Source organism: Taudactylus pleione, unplaced genomic scaffold, assembly GCF_031769625.1.
Source record: "Taudactylus pleione unplaced genomic scaffold, aTauple2 ptg000434l, whole genome shotgun sequence".
NCBI lineage: Eukaryota > Metazoa > Chordata > Amphibia > Anura > Myobatrachidae > Taudactylus > Taudactylus pleione.
Window position 1 is genome coordinate 3,361,973 of NW_028284836.1, and position 21,744 is coordinate 3,383,716.

The 21,744-nt window shown below is 49.5% G+C and overlaps 1 protein-coding gene across 3 annotated transcripts in view; it reads right to left on the bottom strand.

Annotated features, from left to right (window-relative positions):
* Positions 1 to 17,186: 17,186 nt before the first annotated feature.
* FZD3 (frizzled class receptor 3) overlaps positions 17,187 to 21,744 on the bottom strand; it is a 75,236-nt gene continuing 70,678 nt past the window's right edge. For all 3 annotated transcript variants that reach the window (XM_088447556.1, XM_088447555.1, XM_088447557.1), the window contains one exon: positions 17,187 to 19,375. In XM_088447556.1, coding sequence (XP_088303682.1) covers positions 19,165 to 19,375 — 211 coding nt within the window. In that variant the 3' untranslated portion in view covers positions 17,187 to 19,164. The remainder of the gene's footprint in view (positions 19,376 to 21,744) is intronic.

Genomic DNA, 21,744 nt, shown 5'->3' on the forward strand with positions numbered 1-21,744 from the left:
CGTGTTTTCTAGATGGGCCAGTGTCTGCGTCTTCTGACAGCTTCACTGGCCCCAGCAGCGTAAAAGACGTCGGCATGCGTATCTGCGATGCCGACAGGAGGAGTGTCTTCTTACACTAGATGCCTCCTGCAGCATTTGCATATTATCGCACAGCCGCTCTGTAAAAAATGTCAGCGGCCGTGCAATAGCGTCCATCTCTTAGTGCATGAAGGCTGACAAGGTATAGCGAACGTCTTTTTCCGACTTCGTAAAGCAGCCCTTACAGTTTTATATTAGCTACGTACCTATTGCTTTATTAGCTCATTTCTGAAGCTATGATATTCTAAGTTATTTTTTTTTTAGAAACTTGAGCCCTGCAACATGTGCCCAGGATCTAATAAAGTGGTCATTTAATACATATATCTTGGACAAAGGAAGTGTGAGCACCTCTGACCTCTAAATGTCACTCACTCGCCTTTTGGGCATCTTTCGTTAACAGCCGCTCTAGCAGAGTGACCCCCGCTGTCCCTCATTACGTGCTCTCTGCCGGAGGAAGGTAATGGGTCTGGAAGAATTCCAAAGATGTTATTAAACCTGACACTTTCCATTTGGGGTCACGGTCACAGGTAGCATTTTTTTGTTCGAGCAGTGGCGAAAGGTCTATATAGTATTTCTGCCTCTCGTTCCCTATTGTCTCTGTTCCTCTCTCGCCCTATGGGGTCTATTTACTAAGCAGTGTTAGGAGACAGGGGGCCTGATTCAGACCCGCTCGCGAGCGCTGAGCGCTCGCAAGCGGGTTGATGGTGGCCTAGTGCGCATGCGCACAACGGAGGGAGCTCCGTCGTGCGCATGCACGAGACCCGCATAGCGACAGCCAAGCTGTCGCTATGGGTCTCGCACCAAAGGGGGCGTGCTGTCGATGGTGAGTGACAGCACGCCCCCTTTGGTGGGCGTGCCGGGGGCGTTGCTGCCCAGACGGAGGCGTTCCCCCGTCTGGGGCCGGCCCCACTGACATCACTAGTGATGTCAGTGGGAGTGCTTTTGGCTGATAGCGCCAAAAGCACTCCTGGGCTTGTGGCAGCGAGACCCTACCACAGGGTCTCGTTGCAAGCCCGATGGTCGCGATGGTCTTGACCATCGCGACCATCTTTTTGGCCGCTCGCATAAGCTGTGGGTGGTCACCCACATCTATGCGAGCGGCCAGGATGCCGCTCCAATTTTAGGTAGGAGGGCACTGATTCAGAGCGAGCGCTCTTGTCAGAGTGTCTGGCTCTGAATCAGGCCCAGAGTGAAAAGTGATAAGAAAGTGATAAGGTACCAGCCAATCAGCTCCCAACTGTCATTTTTCAAACTAAGCCTCTGAGATGACAGTTAGGATCTGACTGGCTGGCACCTTATCACTTTCTAATCACTGTTCACTCTGTTTCATAACACTGCTTAGTAAATAGGCCCCTATATTCTCTCTTTCTTCCCAACATTTCTCTCTCCCCAGTTTTCTCTCTTTGGGCGGGATGTACTAAGGTTGCGGTGACCATTCCGCCAATCACCGCAACCTAACTAATCACATATGTACTAACATATGCGATTAGTATCGCAAAGGACAGCTCTTCCGATAAGAGCTGCTCTTTGCAAAGCAGCCGATGCCGGGTGACGGGGTCTCTGTGGGACCCTGTCCCCTCCAACCCTCGGGAGCTTCCTGCTGGTCACATGTGCAGGAAGCCCCGGGCTCCTCCTCCTCCCTGCACCCGGAAGAAGATTAGGAGGAGGAGGAGACGGAGGAGCGCGGGCCGGCGACAATGGAGTGCACGTGAGTGGGAGCCAGCGCTGGGCGACGGCGAAGCGTCGTGTTCGGGGTCCGGTAAGAAGCCCAAAGGCTTCTATAGGTTTTTCTGGCGTTACCCTCCGCGCCAAAAAAAGGGTGGACGGGCCTTAGTGCATAGGTCACCTCATCAGCGCTTACCTCCCAGAGGAATGCTTCCAGTAATTTTATTTCAACAGGCCCAGGCTGTATGGGATAGGTAGGCTGGTGGCCCCTGCTCATCCTGCATCCGTATTGCGTATGCTAACCGCACGTGTCCAAATGACACTGCGCATTGTGTCCTGATGGTTGCCACATGGAAATGCAGAAAGAATTTGGGCACAGAGAGTGTGTATTTTAGTGGGCATACCTGGGAGGTAACGGGGTGGGTTAGGCAGACGTGAGGCGTATCGCTCTCAGCGGCTGGGTCTAAAGATGCAGGACACCATGTTCAGTCTGAGAAATGGCACCTGATATAGAGCTGGTACAAGGTTTAGATGGTGCATCTAACGAAGTCGCTGCATGTGGGCGTCTCACTTTTAAAGACATCGGTCGCGGCATTAGCACAAAACGCAGCTGGTAAAAACCAACAAACCCCAAAGTGTAATTTCTGTGAGTGCTGCATAAACAAATGACAGATATTTATGTTGGGATGTGACCAGCCTAATAAGTGCACAGGGATGAGAATAGCATCAGCAGCAAAGGGGCTAATACTGCTACTAGTGGCTCGATGGTACACTACGGTAAGGACAAAGGGCCTGATTCAGAGCCACTCGTAAGCGGCCGCTCGTTCGTTCCGAGCGATGTTTGCACAACTGCGCATGCGTACGGATCGTAATACGCATGCGCGAACCAGTCAGTGCGGCCGAAAATCGTTTGTTCGCTAAATAGCGAATGCCTGCTATTTTGAGTGACAGGAGGAGGCGTATGTGGGTGGTAACGGGGGAAGGAGCTTGAAAACAGGGAGTGGAGATCCGAACACAGGCGTGCTTAAAGGTCAAAACGGGCGTTTTATGGGTGTGCATAATTAATACAGCAGCGTCATTGACCACGGCACTGGGTTATTTTATAGTCAGAACTGCTCGCAAGATTGCAGTAGGAAAAACCAACCACAAGCATAGCGAGCAGTTCATACGCTGGTCGATGTACTCGATTAATCTAATAAATAGCGGACATGACGTATGATACGAGCAGCCAGGGGGCGTAGTTATCCAAAAAACGACCGCAAGTTTTGTTCGCTCGTTCAGACATAGAGGCGTGAACAGACCGCAAAGAGCGAACGGTTCATTTGAATAGCCACCCCTTTTTCTTGAACGAGCGAGCGCAAATAGCGTCCGGCTCTGAATGAGGTCCAAAGGCACCTGATGGGGTAACACATAGGCCCAAATGGTGACACACAGCAGCAGCCCTGCTCTCTGCAGGCTGGGGAGGGCCTGCCCTATAGACAGATCCCTGGGACAGCAGCCCATTTTGTCCCCCACCCTAATAGTAGCCCTAATTATTATTATTAGTTATTTTTTTATAACGTACCACGGTGATCAGTAAGATGACAGGTCAGGATGCCAACAATGGGCCATATGTTATTATTCGCTATGCACACGGCACACATATTAATATCCAGTATACACGGCCAAGATTTTACACAGCACCGAGGTAAACGCAGCTAATAAACATGAAGTAATGGTGTGTCAGCCGCATTTACCCGTGATGATGCAATTTGTTCCTATGCCAAATATTTTACCTGACATGAACACCTTGTATTATGTGTGTGAGATGATTTGTAAGAGGATCATGTCTTTCCCTAGACTGGGCTGTTCCCATCTTGTTTGTATGAGACAAGTGGATCTCCTGTAGGGGTGAAAGGTCGGGCGTCTCCCTGGCTGACATTTTGTTGGGTTCTGTGGATGAGGCTCACAGAACAATTCCTTCACGGGACAGGTCTGTCAGGCGTCATCACAGGATTGGCATGGTCAATTGGGAGGAAGGGGATTACGCAGCGTCTATTAGTGTAGGGTATAATTTTACCATTGTCTGGTGCTCTAAGCTTCTCTATACTGAGACATCCTACAACATAGGAGCCTAAGGATGAAAGGGAAGACGTAGAGGAGAGATATGCCAAGAAACCATAGTTTCCAGACAAGTACGAGACATAAATTAGGATATTTACCCCCAATGTTCAGGGTGTGCGTCATCTGCAGCAATGGTTCCTGGGTAGTGAGTTGCTATAATTTAGTTGTGAAATCTGGAGTTGGGAATCGATGGACGCAATTGCGTCATACATTTATTCCCGGACTGTAGTGATCGGAGATAAAAGGACTAAGAGCCTCATTTACAGGTGGACGTAAGTCTGTTTCCGTGAGATACTCAATTCCGTAATGTGCAACATAAATACATAGGCATACAGTATGTCCGTATTGTGATATCTGCGACTTACGACTCATCACGTCTGGAAAGGTAGAATTGGGATGCAGGGTGGACAAATGTAGGCTGAATACAGAAAGGAAGTGTTCATATAACTATGACTCAGTCATACATGGGTGATTACCGGGATAGACCTTCAGGGGGTTCGGCATATTTTGTTGACATTCATAATGTCGACATTGATGAAATGTCAACATGATTAGAATGTCGACAAAATATTCCTCATGGTCAAGCGGTGACTTACCGGTTTGGCAGGTTCGGCTGCTCCAGTGGTGTCTTCCGGGTTCGGTGGTCAGATGACTTGTGTTCCAGTGTTGCTTGCCCCTACCCCTAGTGGATAACCCTATAAACTCCCCTCCGCAGCCTTATCTTCCCCCTAAAGCCTAACCCTAACCTCCGATCCCACAGCCTAACCCTACCGCTATCATTAATGGCTAACCCTAAACTCCTCTCCCACAGCCTAGCACAACCTTCCACTCCCACACCTTAACCCACCCTTCCTGCAGTCTAACCCTAACCCTCCTTTCCCACAGCCCAACCCTAACCCTGCCTTCCAACAGCCTAACCCTAACCCTCCCTTTCCACAGCCTTACTCTAACCCTCCCTTCCCGCAGCCTAACCCTAACCCTCCCTTCCAGCAGCCTAACCCTAAACCTCCCTTCCAGCAGACTAACTCTTATCCTCCCTTCCCGCTGCCTAACTCTAACCCTCCCTTCCCGCTACCTAACTGTAACCCTCTCTTCCCGCTGCCTAACTCTAACCCTCTCTTCCCGCTGCCTAACTCTAACCCTCCCTTCCCGCAGCCTAATCCTAAACCTCCCTTCCACAGCCTAACCCTCCCTTCCCGCAGCCTAACTCCAAACCTCCCTTCCCACAACCCAACCTTAATGCTCCCTCCGGCAGCCTAACTCTGACCCTCCCTTCCTGCAGCCTAATACTAAACCTCCCTTCCCGCTGCCCAACTCTAACCCTCCCTTTCCGCTGCCCAACTCTAACCCTCCCTTCCCGCAGCCTAATCCTAAACCCCCCTTCCCGCTGCCTAACTCTAACCCTCCCTTCCCGCAGCCTAACTCTAACCCTCCCTTCCCGCAGCCTAACTCTAACCCTCCCTTCCCGCTGCCTAACTCTAACCCTCCCTTCCCGCAGCCTAACTCTAACACTCCCTTCCCGCTGCCTAACTCTAACCCTCCCTTCCCGCAACTCAACCTTAACCCTCCTTTCCCACAGCCTTACTCTAACCCTCCCTTCCCACTGCCGAACTCTAACCCTCCCTTCCCGCAGCCTAACTCTAACCCTCCCTTTCTGCTGCCTAACTCTAACCCTCCCTTCCTGCAGCCTAACTCTCTCCCTTCCCGCAGCCTAACTCTCTCCCTTCCCGCAGCCTAACTCTAACTCTCCCTTCCCGCAGCCTAACTCTAACCCTCCCTTCCCGCTGCCTAACTCTAACCCTCCCTTCCCGCAGCCTAACCTTAACCCTCCCTTCCCGCAACCCAACCTTGACCCTCCTTTCCCACAGCCTTACTCTAACCCTCCCTTCCCACTGCCTAACTCTAACCCTCCCTTCCCGCAGCCTAACTCTAACCCTCCCTTTCTGCTGCCTAACTCTAACCCTCCCTTCCCGCAGCCTAATCCTAAACTACCCTTCCCGCTGCCTAACTCTAACCCTCCCTTCCCGCAGCCTAATCCTAACCCTCCCTTCCCGCAGCCTAATCCTAAACCTCCCTTCCACAGCCTAACCCTCCCTTCCTGCAGCCTAATCCTCATCCTCCCTTCCCGCAGCCTAACTCCAAACCTCCCTTCCCACAACTCAACCTTAATGCTCCCTCCGGCAGCCTAACTCAGACCCTCCCTTCCTGCAGCCTAATCCTAAACCTCCCTTCCCGCAGCCCAACTCTAACCCTCCATTTCCGCTGCCCAACTCTAACCCTCCCTTCCCGCAGCCTAATCCTAAACCCCCCTTCCCGCTGCCTAACTCTAACCCTCCCTTCCCGCAGCCTAACTCTAACCCTCCCTTCCCGCAGCCTAACTCTAACCCTCCCTTCCCGCTGCCTAACTCTAACCCTCCCTTCCCGCAGCCTAACTCTAACCCTCCCTTCCCGCTGCCTAACTCTAACCCTCCCTTCCCTCAACTCAACCTTAACCCTCCTTTCCCACAGCCTTACTCTAACCCTCCCTTCCCACTGCCGAACTCTAACCCTCCCTTCCCGCAGCCTAACTCTAACCCTCCCTTTCTGCTGCCTAACTCTAACCCTCCCTATCTGCTGCCTAACTCTAACCCTCCCTTCCCGCAGCCTAACTCTAACCCTCCCTTTCTGCTGCCTAACTCTAACCCTCCCTTTCTGCTGCCTAACTCTAACCATCCCTTCCCGCAGCCTAACTCTCTCCCTTCCCGCAGCCTAACTCGAACCCTCCCTTCCCGCTGCCTAACTCTAACCCTCCCTTCCCGCAGCCTAACCTTAACCCTCCCTTCCCGCAACCCAACCTTAACCCTCCTTTCCCACAGCCTTACTCTAACCCTCCCTTCCCACTGCCTAACTCTAACCCTCCCTTCCCGCAGCCTAACTCTAACCCTCCCTTTCTGCTGCCTAACTCTAACCCTCCCTTCCCACAGCCTAATCCTAAACTACCCTTCCCGCTGCCTAACTCTAACCCTCCCTTCCCGCAGCCTAATCCTAACCCTCCCTTCCCGCAGCCTAATCCTAACCCTCCCTTCCCGCTGCCTAACTCTAACCCTCCCTTCCCGCAACCTAAATCCAACCCTCCCTTCCCGCAGCCTAATCCTAAACCTCCCTTCCCGCTGCCTAACTCTAACCCTCCTTTCCCGCTGCCTAACTCTAACCCTCCCTTCCCGCAGCCTAATCCTAAACTACCCTTCCCGCTGCCTAACTCTAACCCTCCCTTCCCGCAGCCTAATCCTAACCCTCCCTTCCCGCAGCCTAATCCTAAACCTCCCTTCCACAGCCTAACCCTCCCTTCCTGCAGCCTAATCCTAAACCTCCCTTCCCGCAGCCTAACTCCAAACCTCCCTTCCCACAACCCAACCTTAATGCTCCCTCCGGCAGCCTAACTCTGACCCTCCCTTCCTGCAGCCTAATCCTAAACCTCCCTTCCCGCAGCCCAACTCTAACCCTCCCTTTCCGCTGCCCAACTCTAACCCTCCCTTCCCGCAGCCTAATCCTAAACCCCCCTTCCCGCTGCCTAACTCTAACCCTCCCTTCCCGCAGCCTAACTCTAACCCTCCCTTCCCGCTGCCTAACTCTAACCCTCCCTTCCCGCAGCCTAACTCTAACCCTCCCTTCCCGCTGCCTAACTCTAACCCTCCCTTCCCGCAACTCAACCTTAACCCTCCTTTCCCACAGCCTTACTCTAACCCTCCCTTCCCACTGCCGAACTCTAACCCTCCCTTCCCGCAGCCTAACTCTAACCCTCCCTTTCTGCTGCCTAACTCTAACCCTCCCTTTCTGCTGCCTAACTCTAACCCTCCCTTCCCGCAGCCTAACTCTAACCCTCCCTTTCTGCTGCCTAACTCTAACCCTCCCTTTCTGCTGCCTAACTCTAACCCTCCCTTCCCGCAGCCTAACTCTCTCCCTTCCCGCAGCCTAACTCTAACCCTCCCTTCCCGCTGCCTAACTCTAACCCTCCCTTCCCGCAGCCTAACCTTAACCCTCCCTTCCCGCAACCCAACCTTAACCCTCCTTTCCCACAGCCTTACTCTAACCCTCCCTTCCCACTGCCTAACTCTAACCCTCCCTTCCCGCAGCCTAACTCTAACCCTCCCTTTCTGCTGCCTAACTCTAACCCTCCCTTCCCGCAGCCTAATCCTAAACTACCCTTCCCGCTGCCTAACTCTAACCCTCCCTTCCCGCAGCCTAATCCTAACCCTCCCTTCCCGCAGCCTAATCCTAAACCTCCCTTCCCGCTGCCTAACTCTAACCCTCCCTTCCCGCAACCTAAATCCAACCCTCCCTTCCCGCAGCCTAATCCTAAACCTCCCTTCCCGCTGCCTAACTCTAACCCTCCTTTCCCGCTGCCTAACTCTAACCCTCCCTTCCCGCAGCCTAACTCTAACCCTCCCTTCTCGCAGCCTAACTCTAACCCTCCCTTTCCGCTGCCTAACTCTAATCCTCCCTTCCCGCTGCCTAACTCTAACTCTCCCTTCCTGCAGCCTAACTCTAACCCTCCCTTCCTGCAGCCTAACCCTAACCCTGCCTTCCCGCAACCCCACCTTAACCCTCCTTTCCCGCAGCCTAACCCTCCCTTCCCGCTGCCCAACTCTAACCCTCCCTTCCCGCTGCCCAACTCTAACCCTCCCTTCCCGCTGCCCAACTCTAACCCTCCCTTCCCGCAGCCTAACTCTAACTCTCCCTTCCCGCAGCCTAATCCTAAACCTCCCTTCCACAGCCTTACCCTCCCTTCCCGCAGTCTAACTCCAAACCTCCCTTCCCACAACCTAACCCTAATGCTCCCTCCCGCAGCCTAACTCTGACCCTCCCTTCCTGCAGCCTAATCCTAAACCTCCCTTCCCACTGCCCAACTCTAACCCTCCCTTCCCGCTGCCCAACTCTAACCCTCCCTTCCCGCAGCCTAACTCTAACCCTCCTTTCCCGCAGCCTAATCCTAAACCCCCCTTCCCGCTGCCTAACTCTAACCCTCCCTTCCCGCAGCCTAACTCTAACCCTCCCTTCCCACAGCCTAACTCTAACCCTCCCTTCCCGCTGCCTAACTCTAACTCTCCCTTCCCGCAGCCTAACCCTAACCCTCCCTTTCCGCAACCCAACCTTAACCCTCCTTTCCCACAGCCTTACTCTAACCCTCCCTTCCCACTGCCTAACTCTAACCCTCCCTTCCCGCAGCCTAACTCTAACCCTCCCTTTCTGCTGCCTAACTCTAACCCTCCCTTCCCGCTGCCTAACTCTAACCCTCCCTTCCCGCAGCCTAATCCTAAACCTCCCTTCCCGCAGCCTAACTCTAACCCTCCCTTCCCGCAGCCTAATCCTAAACCTCCCTTCCCGCTGCCTAACTCTAACCCTCCCTTCCCGCTGCCTAACTCCAACCCTCCCTTCCCGCAAACCCACCTTAACCCTCCTTTCCCACAGCCTAACCCTCCCTTCATGCAGCCTAACTCTAACCCTTCCCTCCCGCAGCCTAACTCTAATCCTCCCTTTCCACAACCTAACTCTGACCCTCCTTTCTAGCAGACTAAACCTAGCATCCCCTCCTGCAGACTAACCTTAACCCTTCTGCAGCGTACCTCCAACCCTCCACAACCACAGCCTACCGTTCCTGCAGCCTAACCCTCCCCTCCCACTGCTTAATCCTGACCCTCCCATCCCACACCTTAACCCTCCCCTCTTGCAGCCTAGCCCTAACTCTTCAATCCGTTCAGAATGTTGACATTCTGCAGCTGCCGACATCATAACTGTCAACATTATAACTGTCGAGGTTGTAAATACTGACATAATGACGGCATCCCCCTTGAGGAGGCGTCGGCCTTGCAGGAGGGCTGATGTAAATAAACGCTATGGTGATGACTGTAAACATTGCTGTGTAGCGAATTCTGATTGGCTGTTTGCTGCTTTCTCTCTCCAGCTGATAGCACTGTAAACATCAGCGTCACATCTATATTAAATCAATTACTAACTTCATTTGTGCCCTCCTGTTTGCACTACATACTGCCTATAGGGATAAACAGAAAAATGGAGGTGTGTTTTCTTTTGTTTAATAATATAAGTTAATGTCTCTAGTGTACGTGACCACATCACCCTATTTGTACACTACATAATAATGTATGAAGACATTATTATTGTATGATTAGGAATAGATGCAACCAATAGGGCAATGCAGCTTCCACATTGAGCCCTAATACATACGTGTATCCTACGCTTCCATTGGGCGTACATACACACATGGACCTGGCGTAAGTAGTAAAACTCTTTTCACGTTGTTTGCATTGCAATATGCGTCTGACTCTTCTGTGTATACAGGTCCAAGCAGGCTTTTATTTTACTATGTACGCACCGCTCAGAGGGAGCCCCTGAGTGCGCTAATTGTTTTCTATGTATTTGGGGTTTATATTAATTTTTGGGGGGAATTATATATTCCACAGATTACTGAAGATGATAAAAAATATATATATATTTCTCAGTTTTCCGTGTTTAAATAATCAACAAGAACCAGTTTGTGTCGTCAGTTCTCACCGTCGTCAGACAAGAAAAATAGTGCAATCAAATGACAGAAAACCTTGGTTCCAGCTGTCGTGGTTATAAATCAGAATCAAATAGGATATGTAGCAATTATCCACATTTTACTAGGGGGTTGGGTACAATGCCGGCTCTTGGGATCCCGGCACTCAGAATCCCGACAGGGTTAACGTAACGATAACTAACTCTCCTTCCCTCCCTGTTTGGTGTCTAACCCTAACCCCCCCCCTTAGTGCCTAACCCTCCTCCTAGTGCCTAACATTAAGCCTCCCTCCAACTGCACTACTTGCCTTTGGTATCTTGGTAGTGGGTAATGTAGGCGTCAGTATCCCAGTGGTTGGGATTCCAGCGCTGGTAATGTAAGCATCTATATTCCGACCACCGGGATGCTTACCGTATCCCTTACCTGATAATAACCTAGTTTCTAAATGTCTTATTATATGACCTTGTATTCTTCTTTCTATACCAATAGGAGGCCTATTTGTTTATTGTTATACATTTATTTTAACAAATAGCATATTGCAGATGAGGGGGGAGATGTATCAAGACTTGGAGAGAGATAAGTTTGAGAAGTTGCCCACAGCAACCAATCAGCTTCTGTCATTTCAAATAAATGACAGTTACAAACTGGTTGGTGGCAATTTCTCCAGTCTCTCTCTCTCTCTCTCTCCAAGGCTTGGCACATCTCCCCCTGTGTGTTTTCATGCCGTCAAAAGGGATGTTTTCACTTTGCCCAACACACTAATGGGTTAACTGCTACCGGTAACCCCACTGCACTTTAGCATGAGAACCCCACAGCGAGATGTCCACTCGGTAATCGCCCCAATGAGGGAGGCTGGTCAGGTGACTCTGGGCCAGTCGCAGCTCCTGCCAATATTGTTTTTATAAAGATGCGTTTATACCTCTGCGATACAAAGAAATCGCCTTTTGCACCCATGCAAATAATTATAGTCAATTGATCTGAAGGTCTTGGTAAAAATATACAACTGGCAGCATTTCATTTGTGTGTGATATACCAAATATCAGGAAACAGGGATTCCCTCCTCCGTTTTCCCAGGGAATATAATAGCATCCTGGTGAGCAGGTTACGGAACAGGCATTTTCCGGCTCTAATCCCCCCCATCAACAATCAGGCCCAGCCACAGAAGCATGGCACGTGTGTAATGCACCAGGTACCGGGGCGACCGCAGATATTGTGCTCTCAAATGCGCATTACCCTCGCTGGGACTGTTCCAGAGCCATTACAAGGTGGCAGTACACCCTGTGCAGGCCCGAACCCTAAACCCATGATGTCACACCTATGGGGCATAGGAAGTAGAATACTGCCAGGAGCATCCTTCAGATGTTCCGGGCAGCTCTACAGGCTGCAGGGCGTCTGCCCAGAGCTTTCATTGTTAATTGTTAAATATGCCCCGGCCTATGTCCTTTGCGGTCTGTACGTGCATCAACCCCTGCTAGGTGCAAGAGTTCTATCATAAACAGACTTCCTTTCCCGTACGCACCACTTAGAACCGCACACAGCTTTAGATGCACGCCCACGACAAGTCAGGGCAGTCACGTGCGATCACATGGTCACCACCACCCAGCTGCACCCCATTAAAATGACCCACTTCACAGAGAGACAGAGCCAGCCAAGTTCTGTCCAACTGCAGGCATGGGTTGTATCCACAGATTCGCCATTTGCGCCTGTGTGCAGAGATCCAGCAGCCATAGCCGCACATGCACTAGGCGACGGCGTCACGACAATATGATTACAACATTGTAATGGTACCGTCATTGCTATTCCCCTGCAGTGCCTACACTGAATGATATGTCGTTCAGGGCAGGCACCCTCCATCATCTGTAAACATGTCCAATCTGTCCTTATCGGCAGATTAACCAGCATGTTCACCCGATGATTGGTGTCGGAAACGACCAGCGGGAGCGCGCATCGCTGGTCGTTTCCGACATTGGAGTGCACGATTAAGATGTTGTAATCGTGCAATCGCTCATTAATATCGGGTAGTGGATGTGCGCGAATCAGGCCCCATATGTACAAGGGCATTTTACGAGGCACAGCATGCCCATATCCGAGGCCTTGGATTCCCAACTGAAAGGGATGCACATTAGGGGGTGTGTTGGTCTCTGCACTTAGAGAAGGTGGAGAGATCATGTCTATTTTCGTGGAGAAAAACACAGTGTGACCTCCCAGAAAACATGGACTAACCCCCTGATTGCACAAACGCCACACTTTATTTCATATAAATAATCTGGTTTTTATTGCTAGGTCCTTGCAACAAGTATGGAAATCACATCACTGCAGTACCTACCAACGGCGGGCAGAGCAGTGGTGGTAGTGAGCAGGTGAGAGTAGCAATGGAGCGCCGTCTCCAAGGGAGGGGAGTGCTGTTGGGGGTGATCTAGCACTTACAGACTGATGAGACATGAACATGCCCCCTAATTGCCACACACCAATTTACTAACATCAACCGTTGGGGTGTATGTCATTGTGTCAATAAGAAAAAAAAAATTACACACTAATATGGAAGCCTTGAAAAGTGATAAAGTGGAGAGTAATATAGTACCAACCAATCAGCTCCTAACTGCCATTTTTCAAACACAGCCTGTAAAGTGAGTTAGCGGCCGATTGGTTGGTACTTAATCACTCTACACGGCTTAGTACATCCCCCCCACCATATGTCTCTGTGTACCCTCTGAAAGGTGCAGAGAAACAGTAAAAACACATATGTAACAGAAATCAACTGACTATCAGCAAAAAGGCAGCGCTGAAATAACCCTCCGTCCTGAAATCACATCCCTGGATGGACGGGCTGAAACTGTTTTGTGTCTACTGTAGAGAGAAGCACCACAGGGTTTGTAACCTCTGCCTCTGTCTCCACACTGGGGACTAAATGACCCTGGTGAAGTCTGGCCCAGCATCACTGATTCCCAGTATTCCACCTATTATGATGTCACTGGTTACCAAGCAACCAAACCAATCACTGACAAGTGCATTCTGCTGTCTCCTGTGTGGTGCGATGTCACTGGCTGCAGCGTGCGTAGAATGACCGTCACCTATTATAACTTTAGGAGGAATCAAAGTCAAATATTAATGATAAAATATAATATCTGTTCTTAACGAAGATTCATCAAGACAATGCGTGCTCCATGGACCTGATTCAGAGCCACATGCTAGCGCTGTGCGCTCGTAAGCGGCCCGATGGTTTGTGAAAGCCCATGTGCACGCTTCGTTCTGCACGTGTGTGAACTACTCTGCGACCGCAGGTCGCTCGCTCGCCCAGCAAAGACAGCCCAGTGTAATGAGTGACAAGAGAGGCCGTTTGTGAGTGGTGACAGGGGCAGGACACTAATAACGGGGGAGTGGAGGTGCGAATGCAGGCGTGCCTGGGTGTTTCGACGGTTTTTAAGGCGTGCATAATTAACAGACAGCGTCATAGTACACGTCACATGCCTGTTTTTTACACTGAAGTCCTCGCAGTGCTTGTGGCAGGGTAAGGCAACCACAAGCGCTATGATCGCTTCAGATGGTGCTCGATGTACCAATGTTTTAATACACTTCATTGAGATGACGTGCGCTAGTGGGCGTCTCTACATACGCTAATGTGTGTCTGCATACACAGAGCGATCGCTCGCACAGCCAAAGTGGGTGTGCTTATGCCTTGGCGAGCAATCGCTTCCCATGGTGTCACTATGACAAATTTGCATATGCTGGATGTGAGCGGCTCTGAATCAGGTCCTATATTCCATAGTGTGGGCCTGAATCTGCGGCGGATTCAGTCGCGGCTGTCTTTGCATCATTTGCCACAGGTGTCTCTGCGATTTTACGCTAATGCAGCGACAAAGCTCTTCCTTTGCGTACATCCGTGCATTCAAATGTGCAATAGCTGAGACGCCCACACATAGCGTCTACAGACGCTGCAATACCGACTGGTGCGTCTTTAGAGGCAGCCAGAGTCACTGATCAATGTTTGTCTCGGTCGGTCGGTAACCAGTGGCAACATAATACATGGAAAATTGTTAAGCTATTAATACTTGTCCAGAATTCACCAGGTGCCAGCAAGAAAGGGGAATATTTACTTTTTATTTTATTAAGTGACAGCACTTCACACCAGCCGAATGTCAGCGAGCGGTTCTGGCATTTTTTTTTACATTCAATATTATATTATATTATAATATTATATATATTATAGTCACGCATGCAGTAATGTGAGGTGTCCTCACTAGCAGCACTTAGCAAACGCTGGGCCTCACATTTGCTGAATGGCTCCAATGTCAGGGATTTGCATGTGACAGCCAGGAATACGTATTATCAGCTTACCCTGTGATCCTCGGGGTCTTCAGACGAGATTAGCGAATATAAAGAAAAATCGGTGAAGCTTAAAGAGGTTCATTTATGTCTTAATGCAAATGAGCTCTTAAGTAAGTATTAACTACTCATGAGTACAGATATACTAACATACTGTGTGAGACAATGGGACTGTTATACCCAGGTTAATGAATTGTTCATGCACTACAGCAGGCTTTAGGCATCCAGCTGGTGTGGAACTACAAGTCTCAGCATGCCCTGCCAGCCTCTGAAGAGTGGAGAATTTAACTGCTGTATAGAACAGAACCAGAACCAATCTCAGCATCAGAGATTGGTTCAATGCGACGGTGTAATGTGATGTAAGGTTACATAGCGCACAGTACACACTACGAGACCTGGTGTATGACGGCGCGATGTGTCATAACGGCACCGTGTAGTTCATTGCACTGTCACAACTGCTGCGCAGAAGAGCACATGGGACGATGCGATGAACGACCGTCGTTAAAGACGGATCCGACGTACACACCATACGAGGTGTACGATATATAGTTCCGTTCCGCATGTTGTAGAATATATTGTATAGTGTGTACCCAGCTTAACTCTAGGGGGTAAATTTACTAAGATGGGAGTTCTATTAAGAAGTGATGTTGCCCATAGCAACCAATCAGATTCCAGGTATTATCTTCTAGAACAGGGGTCAGGGAACTTTTTTACCTTTTACCCCAAAATATATATAGATACGCCGACGTTACACCCTTGATTTGAAAGGAAGGAAATCATATAGTAGTGCCCCCAGGGTCGGTGCTAGGCTGTGCTGCACCCAGCGCCGTCCTGTGTTGCCGCCCCCTTCCCTCCTCCGCTCCCTCCCCCTGAGCTTACTTATGTGCAATAGCGCGGGGAGGGAGGGCATTTCCTGCGCCCTCGGAAACAGTAGCGCTCCGAGATGCTACTGAGTGCCCCCATATAATGCCCCTGTAGTAGTGCCCCCATAGTTATACCCCTGTAGTAGTGCCCCCATATAGTGCCCCTGTAGTAGTGCCCCCATATAATGCCCCTGTAGTAGTGCCCCCATATAATGCCCCTGTAGTGCCGCTTGTACAAAAAAACCCTCCAAAAAACACTTACCTTAATCCCCGCTCCTGCATCCGCCGCCGTCCTGTCCGCCCGGCTGCTCCTCGTAACTATGGGAGAGACGTCATGACGTCACTCCCATTGTGCGCATGGAGAGAGGTGGAAGCTGGAGCTCAGAAGAGAACTCCAGCCTCCGGCTAACGCGGCGCTGCAGGGAAGGAGCCGGGCGCCCGCTGGTAATAACATCACAGCGGGCGTCCGGCTTACAGCCTCCCTGCGGCACAGCCGGGCATGCATATGAATCATTCTATATTATAGAATGATTGATATGCATGCCCGGCTGTGCGTCCATTACCCCCAGGAATTTCATTTTTACCCGTTCCCCCGACCACTGTTCTAGAAGGTAGTAGATAAAAAAGAAGCAGAATCTGATTGTGAATGCTGAAGGCCCCCTCTTCCCACCGTATGGGTTACTACAGCCCAGGTGTCACCTGGAGAGTAGGTCGGGCGTCTGGTTTGGTTGGGAACCGCATTACTCAGGGCTGCGTTTTCCCGCGTGGCTTTTGGTGACACTTGGTTGCCGGGTATATACTGCACCTTAATCTTATCATGGAGGAGAGTAAATAAAAGGCGGTGGACATCTTCTCTCCGCTGCCTGGGGCGGAGTCACCAGCAAATACGGGATGTGATCAGGAATACATAAAAATACATGAAAATGCTCAATGACAACATCGGGGAAACAATTTCATCATCTAAACGATCTCATTGCATTCCACCCAATACTATACAAGTTTAGCTTTAGGAGGAATACTGAGGGCGAGCGTCTGAAGTGCGCTTTCCCCCACAGCGGCACCGACTGCCAGCGACAGGACAGACTAGGGGGTCTATTTACTAAGCAGTGTTAGGAGACAGAGTGAAAAGTGATAAGGAACCAGCCAATCAGCTCCCAACTGTCATTTTCAAACACAGCCTGTGAGATGACAGTTGGGAGCTGACTGGCTGGCACCTTATCACTTTCTTATCACTTTTCACTCTGGGGTCTATTTACTAAGCAGTGTTAGGAGACAGAGTGAAAAGTGATAAGGTACCAGCCAATCAGCTCCCAACTCATCTCACAGGCTGTGTGAAAAATGACAGTTGGGAGCTGATTGGCTGGAACCTTATCACTTTTCACTCTGTCTCCTAACACTGCTTAGTAAATAGACCCCTCTGTCTCCTAACACTGCTTAGTAAATAGACCCCTAGAAGAGGAAAGCTCTGCAGCGCCGACACAGTATTACAGCTGTCCGCTGGTGGGGCTGGGGTGACCCGGCGTGTGCCAAGTCCATAAGACTAGTCTAACAATATGAAACACTAATTACTAAGAGAATATACCAGGCATGAAACACAGACACGGTTTTATATTTCACAGATATTTTATTACAAAAATGTCAACCTCTCTCTAAACTGAAATGTACAGCTACAGACAAAAATGATTCCACAATGTACACTTACTGTTAAAGTGCTAACACACAGCATTTATGTTACAAAATAGAAGTCGATGTACTGTAAACAGGTCGGTACAGTAGAACTCTACAGAAACGAGTGCAAATGAAAATAAACATATCCTACATGATAATCGAATCATGGGCCTAGATATAGCCAGCGATGACCCAACGCCACATCTTCCGTGGTCGCCAGCTGTAGACTACAGAGATCTGCCCACATCGGTATGAAACAGAAATTAGAAAACAAAGTGCTCAGGTCTCCTATGTACAGAGGAAGCAGCCATTTTGTGGAGTGAACCAGTATCCATGACAACGCTGGTGAGATCACTGAGGCACAAAGTTCCTGAAGAAATATACATGAGATTGCAGCCTCAATGATGTAACAGGCTACGAGTGACTCCATAGGTGAGGGAGCCATGAATATTGGCTAAGCTGACAAAATGGCTGCCTCCGCTGTGTGGAGACGAAGTATGCACTTAAAACATCAAATTATTTTCTTAAGTGGCTTCATAGCCCCCTGAAATAGTAAACTTGCCAACCAGAGAACCGACTTCTGAGATGCTTCTACGCAATAAAACATTTGTTCCTATGGCAGGGAATACTGCAATATCCCGACATTTATCAGTAGTAAAAACAAATGGTTTATGAGCAATTCCCTTTATATTTTTTGTTTTATACCCATTTCTTCTTTAAATGTATCTACAAGATAAATTCCTACTGTACGGACATCTGGTCGGGTTACATAGTTAGATACATGATGGCGGTTCCATGTTGAGCCTTGGTGACAAGATGGTGGATCCTTTTCTGAATAGTGGCGTTGCCCTTAGCAATGAATCAGGTATTTACCTTTTTGTGTCTTAAATGCGCTATATAAAATGTGATCGCCATGGGAAACACCACCCTTTGCACCAACTTTCATTAATGTCTCCCAGTATCTTTATAAAATCCAATGCTGTATAGAAATTCCGGTAGGTGTAAATGGCCGCCTGCCATACAGATTCCTTTTCAGGGCCTTGCCATTTCTGATATCAGTGTGTACAAAACCCAGCACGGTTTAAGCGGTTATCTTACGTCTTTGAACGACCCAATACGGCACTTGGAACATTTTCTGGACCGTTTGTCACATGACCTACAGCCGGCTGCTATGCGGCGTTGTATACGCGCCGGAGTGCCAACATTTTCTCAAACCTGGTATTTAATGATTTAGAAAATAAAATCAATGCCAGCAAAAATGGGGAAGGGACGACAACGTGTAAAAGATAAAATAAAAAAAGGCTCAATGAAAGTGTGTCTAGATGGGAGACCACTAATCATAATTAACAAATAAATAATTAGTCTGAGTTTTCAAAGAGAAGCACGGTACGGATACAGGTGCTGCCAGTGTTCCTCAGAAAGACAGAAGCAGATCTCTCCTTGGCCCACCGACACCGCACGGGATGGGCAGAGGAGATCTCATGGCAGGAGGCGAAGTGCGACCGATCTATATACACAAAGTGTCACGTCTATTCACTAAATTCCGGGAAGGACTGGAAAGCACCAACGGTATTCAGATAATCAGATCAATCTTCTTCACAGGTGTAGAACCACGTGTGGACGTTACAGAAGACAACGCGGGGACGGGTGCCCTCTCAGCGTGGATGGAATGGCAGATCAACAATCACCGAAATGTTTCTGATCCCTAGCAAGATGTGTTCCACCCGATCTTCAGGTCGGAGAAGCTAAGGTGACTCCGCTGCCCACTAATGAAGACAGCTGAAGACGCAGCTTTCTACAAATGCGTGTGCAAACGCGTTTCGAGTGTTGACCATACATAAGGGCCAGGATGTGTGTCCAGGACATGTATCGCACAAGTTACTTTTCCGATGCTTCCTAGATGCCCGTTTTCCCAACAGTAGGAGCCCTTCAGGCGCTTGCTCCGTCCTCTTCGATGACCCGGTTCATGCTGGTACCATGGGTGATGTGGGACAGGGGATTGTTCAAGTCTCTGATGCTGCCCTGCCTAGACTGCTCATTGAGCCTGTGTGTGCTGCTGTGGAGAGAATGGTCCGTGAGCCGAGACAAGCTGCCGTGGGGGACCCGCTCCTCTATTCCTCGGTAGCTGCATGGTGTGTACCTGAGAGAAGAAGAACTCGTTAGTCACTTTATATGAACACGTGGACCATGTGCAGTGTAGAGATTTTGGGCTTCCGGCTTCATGTAGCAGATTAATTTAAAACAAGCCCATGACCAAATGTGGTTTCACTAATCACCACAGGACACTTTGACAGTGTGATTGGAGGGAGTCTTGCCTCGAAAGTAACCTGCGGTTCTCCAACCGCAGTGACACTACAGAGCCCAGCATGCTGGGACTTGTAGTACGACAACAGGTAGAGGGCCTCTGCTCTTGCTCAGTATGCAGTAAGATCAAAAGACCTTACACTGCCTTTGATAAGAATCGCTCACTGCTTCTCGCACACCGCAGGTTAAAGCGTCCTGGAATGGAATCCAAAGACCTTTGATGTGATCACAAAATACGTTTGGAGGACTTTAAAAGAGAGAGAGAGAGAAAAAAATAAAAGACGACTTTGAAAACAGCCGCACTAATTTATTTCAACCTGCCGTTTAGTTAGAAACTTATCTTCATGCAGCTGAGTAAATGTTCCCTCTTCACACAACAATAAATCCTGAGGACTCTTTGCCGCCAGAACACAAATTGCTGTTCACAAAAGGTGCGTTGAAGAACCGAGCGGTTTAAAAAAGCGCTGACCTGGATATGCAAATTGCCTTCAATAAAAACTATTCAGAAATATATCTGGAAAACGTTTTGGAAGATATCGGAGGTAAGATTAAGGGGGAGATATCTTTTTCCCCCCAATGCACACCACCTGCCTATGTTTTAATAAACTTTAAAAGTAAAATGGCCATCATTATTGTTCTGATGGCGAGTAACTAGAACATTCATTTTAATATATTACTTATTTTATTTGGGTGTGAGTAAAGAATGTTAATATTATTGTGGAGTTTTACATTATTATACAGTTTACTTTAGTCCTCACTTTTCAAAATGTAACATTATATTATTATATTTACATAAAAAAAAAAAATAAATGTCTATTATTAATGCAATATTTTTTTTCCTGAAATTGAAGCATTCGGAACCACCCTCTAGAATGCCTACGTTTGACACAGTTTTTCCTTCTCTTACGTCTATCCAAGTAAATTTTAGATGCTCGATTAGTTCTTGTAGTCACACTATTTTATTTATACACTGAAGTACCAAAAGTCATGGGATAGGTGCCTAGTATCGTGTAGGACCCCAGCTAGCTCGGCGAAGTGCAGCAACTCGACGTGGCATCGACCCCACTAGTGGACGGAAGGAATCGGTATGAATTACTGCTGGACGCAAGTCCGGCAGGTCAAATCCCGACAGCGGCTGGCCGACATGGCTGAAAATCCCGATCGTCCCCAGGTAAGTATCAACTAACCTAACCTGCCTAACCTTAACCCTCCTTAGGGGTGCCTCACCCTAAACTTCCCCCCAGTGCCTAAACCTAACCCCCCCTTCCCCGCCGCCTAAACCTAAGTCCCCCGGGGGGGGGGGGGGGGCCTAACCCTAAGTCCCCCCCGGGGGTACCTAACCCTTCCCCTCCCTTCCCCTAGCCTAACCCTAACCTCCCAGGGGGGTGCCTAACTCTAAGTCCCCCCTGGGAGCCCTAAACCTAACCCTCCCCTCCCCACGCGGCTGTCTGCAGCGGCGCTCGGCATCACTTCGATTGGGATGCCGTGGCGCCGGTCTCCCGGCGTCGGTAAAATGACAGGCGTCTAGATTTAGACACCTGTCATTTAACCCTCGCCGGGATAAAGCAGTCGGGAAGCCGGCTGTTGGGCTTACGTCCGCCGGCTTCCCGACTGCATATCGGACGGAAGACCCCTGGAGAGATGTTGACCCGTGCTGTCTGGATAGCTTCCCAGCTCACTGATATTTGTGGGTGCAGGATTGTGGGTGCAAATGGGCCTCTCCGCAACGTCCCATAAATGCTCAATTGGGTTCGTAGTGTTAACAGAGGCACTCTGCTCCCGTATCGCATGGAAGCTACAGACCTGCTGGATATGCATCTGTTACCTCCTGCATTGAATGTGATTTGAGCCAGTGTCGCTTTGGGCAGCACAGACGGTGTAATGGTTAGCATTACTGCCTCCCAGCACGGAGGTCGTTGGTTTGATACCCACTACGGCCCTAACTGTGTGGAGTTTGTATATTCTCCCTGTGCTTGCGTGGGTTTCCTCCGGGTACTCCGGTTTCCTCCCACACTCCAAAAATATACTGGTAGGTTAATTGGCTCCTAACAAAATTACCCCTAGTGTGTATGTGCGTGTGCATGTGGTAGGGAATATAGATTGTAAGCTCCAATGGGGCAGGGACTGATGTGAATGGCTGAATATTCTCTGTAAAAAGCGCTGCGGAATATGTGTGCGCTATATAAATAACTGGTAATAAATAAA